Source organism: Thyridium curvatum (genome assembly GCF_004353045.1).
Source record: "Thyridium curvatum strain D216 chromosome Unknown NODE_128_length_64582_cov_80.644822, whole genome shotgun sequence".
Taxonomy (NCBI): domain Eukaryota; kingdom Fungi; phylum Ascomycota; class Sordariomycetes; order Thyridiales; family Thyridiaceae; genus Thyridium; species Thyridium curvatum.
In genome coordinates this window covers 1557-5337 of record NW_022156883.1, presented here as the reverse complement: position 1 = coordinate 5337, position 3781 = coordinate 1557, and the positions used below count along the sequence as shown (strand labels likewise).

The 3781-nt window shown below is 57.0% G+C and overlaps 1 protein-coding gene across 1 annotated transcript; it reads left to right on the top strand.

Annotated features, from left to right (window-relative positions):
- Positions 1 to 225: 225 nt before the first annotated feature.
- E0L32_011974 (uncharacterized protein) lies at positions 226 to 3014 on the top strand (the record flags this gene model as incomplete). Its single annotated transcript, XM_031134764.1, has 5 exons — positions 226 to 262; positions 538 to 658; positions 719 to 759; positions 855 to 1287; positions 1355 to 3014. 5 exons carry the CDS (start codon positions 226 to 228, stop codon positions 3012 to 3014), a joined length of 2292 nt encoding a protein of 763 aa, XP_030999654.1.
- Between the last annotated feature and the right edge of the window lie 767 nt (positions 3015 to 3781).

The window sequence follows — 3781 nt, the reverse complement described above, 5'->3', positions numbered from 1 at the left end:
ATTCCGGTGTACGACGTCACTCCACGCGAGCGGGCCTGGGAAGAAGAAGAAGAAGCAGAGGAAGCTGCCACAAGGGAGGAGGCCATTCTCGCGTTTCTGTGGTGCGAGGCCACCTTGGATAGCCAACCCGGCCCTGCTCTGATCGCGAGAGGCGCACAGCTGAAAAACAGCACAACGCATCTCGAAACTTGGCTAGCCCACTAATCCGGTTCGGGCCCTTTCACCATGGCACCCGTGACGCCCCGTCTCAAGATCCTCTCTGGTAAGTTCCTCTATTTGTTGCACCTGTCCGCCGCCTCTTGGATCGCCGACACTGCTCCCGCGCTACAAGTGCGACGTCGTATCATCCTCTGGACGACACAGCGAACCTCAATCCTCTGCCCTCCTGTCCCACGTCTTCCCCCTCCTAGACCGCTCTCCCTCTCCACACTCGTTCGCACCGTTTCTTCCCCTCGTCTACGCGACCAGAGACACACATGCCTTTCCAATTGGCGTCATAGACCATGGCGGACTTTGAGCTGATGAATGTGTGTTCAGTGGGTGGGAATGCAGTATCTGCTTTCCTGTCATGGCGACTTCAGGCGACGAATGCCTGCGACGTCACTCTTGTCTGGAAGTCTGGGTTTGAGCACGTTGCCCAATATGGCATCTCCTTCAAGTAAGTCGACGACAGCAGCTTCGGGCGCCCATAGTCGGCCCTCACTGACCCGTCTTCCAGATCGCCATCCTTCGGCAACGAGCGCTTCAAGCCACGACACGGTAAGTCGCAAACTATCTGTTGAGGATGCTGAACTCGGCCCTGCATGCTTGCTTGCCCGTCGGATAACATGGAAACTAATGCCGTCACCGATTAGTCGTGAGATCTCCCGAAGAAGCCGCCGCCCGTCGAGAGGGCGCCTTCGACTATGTCATCCTTTGCATCAAGGCGCTGCCGGACATCTACGACCTGGCCGCTATCATCGATTCAGTCGTTACTCCTCAGCACACTTGCATCCTCATCAACACTACCCACACTCTCGGCGTCGAGGCGGCCATAGAAGAGAGGTTCCCCACCAACGTGGTTCTATCATTGGTCTCTGGCGCTGAGATCACCCAGCTTGGAGCTAGTGAATTCGAACACAAGGGCTCAACGGAAATCTGGGTAGGGCCCGCTAACAAGAACGACAACATCCCTCATTCGATCCAGGAAGACATGGCTCAGGCCCTCGCCATGACTCTGAGCACTGGCCAGGTGGAATGCAAGGTCTCATCAAATATCAGGCAACAACAGTACGAGCGGGTTATTGGGTACGTTCTCTGGCTCGATCTACTCTGCATGCCCTCCCGTCCCGACCTTGCTAACGTTTCCTCACAGCCCAATTGCCTTCCATCCCGCCAGTGTCATCTTCGAGACCTCGAATCATGCAGCTCTTCTGGACAAGGTTGGCGTTTCCCAACTCGTGTCCGATGTCATCGACGAATTGCTCTCGCTGGCCGACGCCCAAGGCTGCAAGCTTCCCGCCGATTTCAAACAGAAGACGATCAATGAGATGACCCAACCTCAGACGGCCGAGAGTGTCATGTGGCAAGACTACATAGCGAGGCGGCCGATGGAAGTCGAGACCTATCTCGGATCTCCCATGAAGCTCGCGCAACAATGTGGTATCCGCTTGCCACGGATCGAGACCCTCTACACCGTTCTTTACAACTTGAACATCACCAACCAGACCCGGCCAAAGCCTGGTGATCCGGTGCCCCGGCCCGGTGGATCTCCAGGCCCCGTTTCATCGCCTGTCCCGCGAATGTCATCACAATCTATCCCCCCACGGCCCATGCCGAATGGTATGCCCAACGGCAATGGCATGAATGGCATGCCTCGTCCCCGCCCTCGTGGTTCTTCGCAGATGGGACCGCCTCCCGGCATGCGACGACCGCCTCCGTCGATGAACGGCGGCCCGCCCAACGGTTTTGGAAGACCCCCGACAAACGGTTACGGACCGTCCTCGAGAGCGGCGTCTAGAAGGGGCTCGATGGAGGGTGCAGATCTCGAGGAGTTCAGTCACCTCGTGGTGTACGACGATATCCCCGAGGGCGGCGATGCATCCCAGGACCTGGCCATGAGAGAGCGCGAGCTGCAGATCAGACAGCGAGAATTGGCACTGCGAGAACAGGAGATGAGGATGAGGCGCGGACCGCCTGGGCCAGGCCCGCCGCGACGAGGACCGCCTTCGATCCGGCCCAGCCCGTACGATGACGATGACGAGGATGAGGACTACTTTGACCCGGCCTCGACACCTGGACCGATGATCGACCCGGACAACTTCGATATGATGAGCGTTACGTCGAAGAGGAATCGAAAAATCCCGCCCCCGAGTGCCGCCCAAATTCGCAAGAACCCCGAATTTGGCGCCATGCCGCCGCGCAACAGCCGGTTCCGGCCAAACTTTGGCCGCAATCGGTCGAGCCAGATGGTGGACTCGACGGCCCAGCTCCACGCCAACATTCTGGATGACCCATTGTTGGGCTACTCGTCAAATCGTTATGGTACCGTAGACCGGGGAGCGATGCATCACGAATCAAGGGCGAACTCGCTCACGGCATCGCGTCTGGAGGATCTGCAGTACAACGGCGGCGGCCCGCCCATGGGCATGGGTATGAACGGCGGATACCCGCGCCGTGCCAGCCAGTCTCCTGGTAATCCATACAGCCCATCGATTCGCGGGGGCAACGGTCGGCCTTCCCCGCCCAACGGCTACGGACCTGCCATGGGAGGGCGGCCCTCGCCACCTGACGGAGTACGGCAGCCGGTCCCACGATACCCACCAGGACAGGGCAACAGCGTTGCGCCGCAGCAGGTGGAGCAACACGTCGGGGTGAGCGCCCTTCAGCCGCCACAAGGCAAGAATGTGCGAAGTCTGACAGGTAGTGCGAGCGCCAGCGCGGGGAGTGGTGATTCCACCCATCTCGACTCGGAGCCATCTGCACACAGCAGTACCAGCAGTCTAGGGCCTCGCCCTCCGATTGGAGTACGGTAAAAGAAAGGGGGGGGTTCTTGAGCGCAAGAACCTGAGGGGGGGGCTATAATATCGGTTTTTCGGCAATGATTCGTATATCGTTTCATTTTTGATTCCTCCTGACGACAATAAGCGAGAAGCCGGGGGCGTTCGAGCCCGGCTTCGCTTTTCCTTTGCTCTTTTATTTTCCAGAATCGATCAGCATCCGGGTTTCTTCCGACACGATAAGAAACGGCGTCGTCGAACCCCTTTCGAGGACCTCGAATCTGGGTTCTTTTGGGTTTCACGAAGCCGAATGACAAACACAGCACACATGACTAGAGAGGGATTCTTTGGGTTAATTTTTTAAGAAAAAAAGGGGCGCACACATAATGTTCCAGGGTTCTCTCCGGGGAGGGCGGACAGGGTGAGAGAGAGAGTCCAGCACATAAGGCATCCGGTACGACAAACCATCAAACACACACACACATCACCTATTTTGTAATACTGCATTGGAGGTCACAGGGGCGGGAGGAGACAGGGCGATGGAAGGAATGAGGGTCCCCCTTACCCATTGCTCGAAGCATACACCTAATTTAGGACGCTTTTTCTGCTTTCTTTCTCTGTTCAGGTTTCTGCGGCATTATCCTTCTCGGGGACAATTGAGACCTATCTTTCTTCTTCAAACAAGAACAACACCGACGACGACGACCGAATTTCTTCCCTTTTTCTCCTTTGTCTTAGACTTTATAGTCCGGACATGTACGCACCTTTTCCTCTCTCTCTTTTTCTTTTGTCCCTGATGCCGA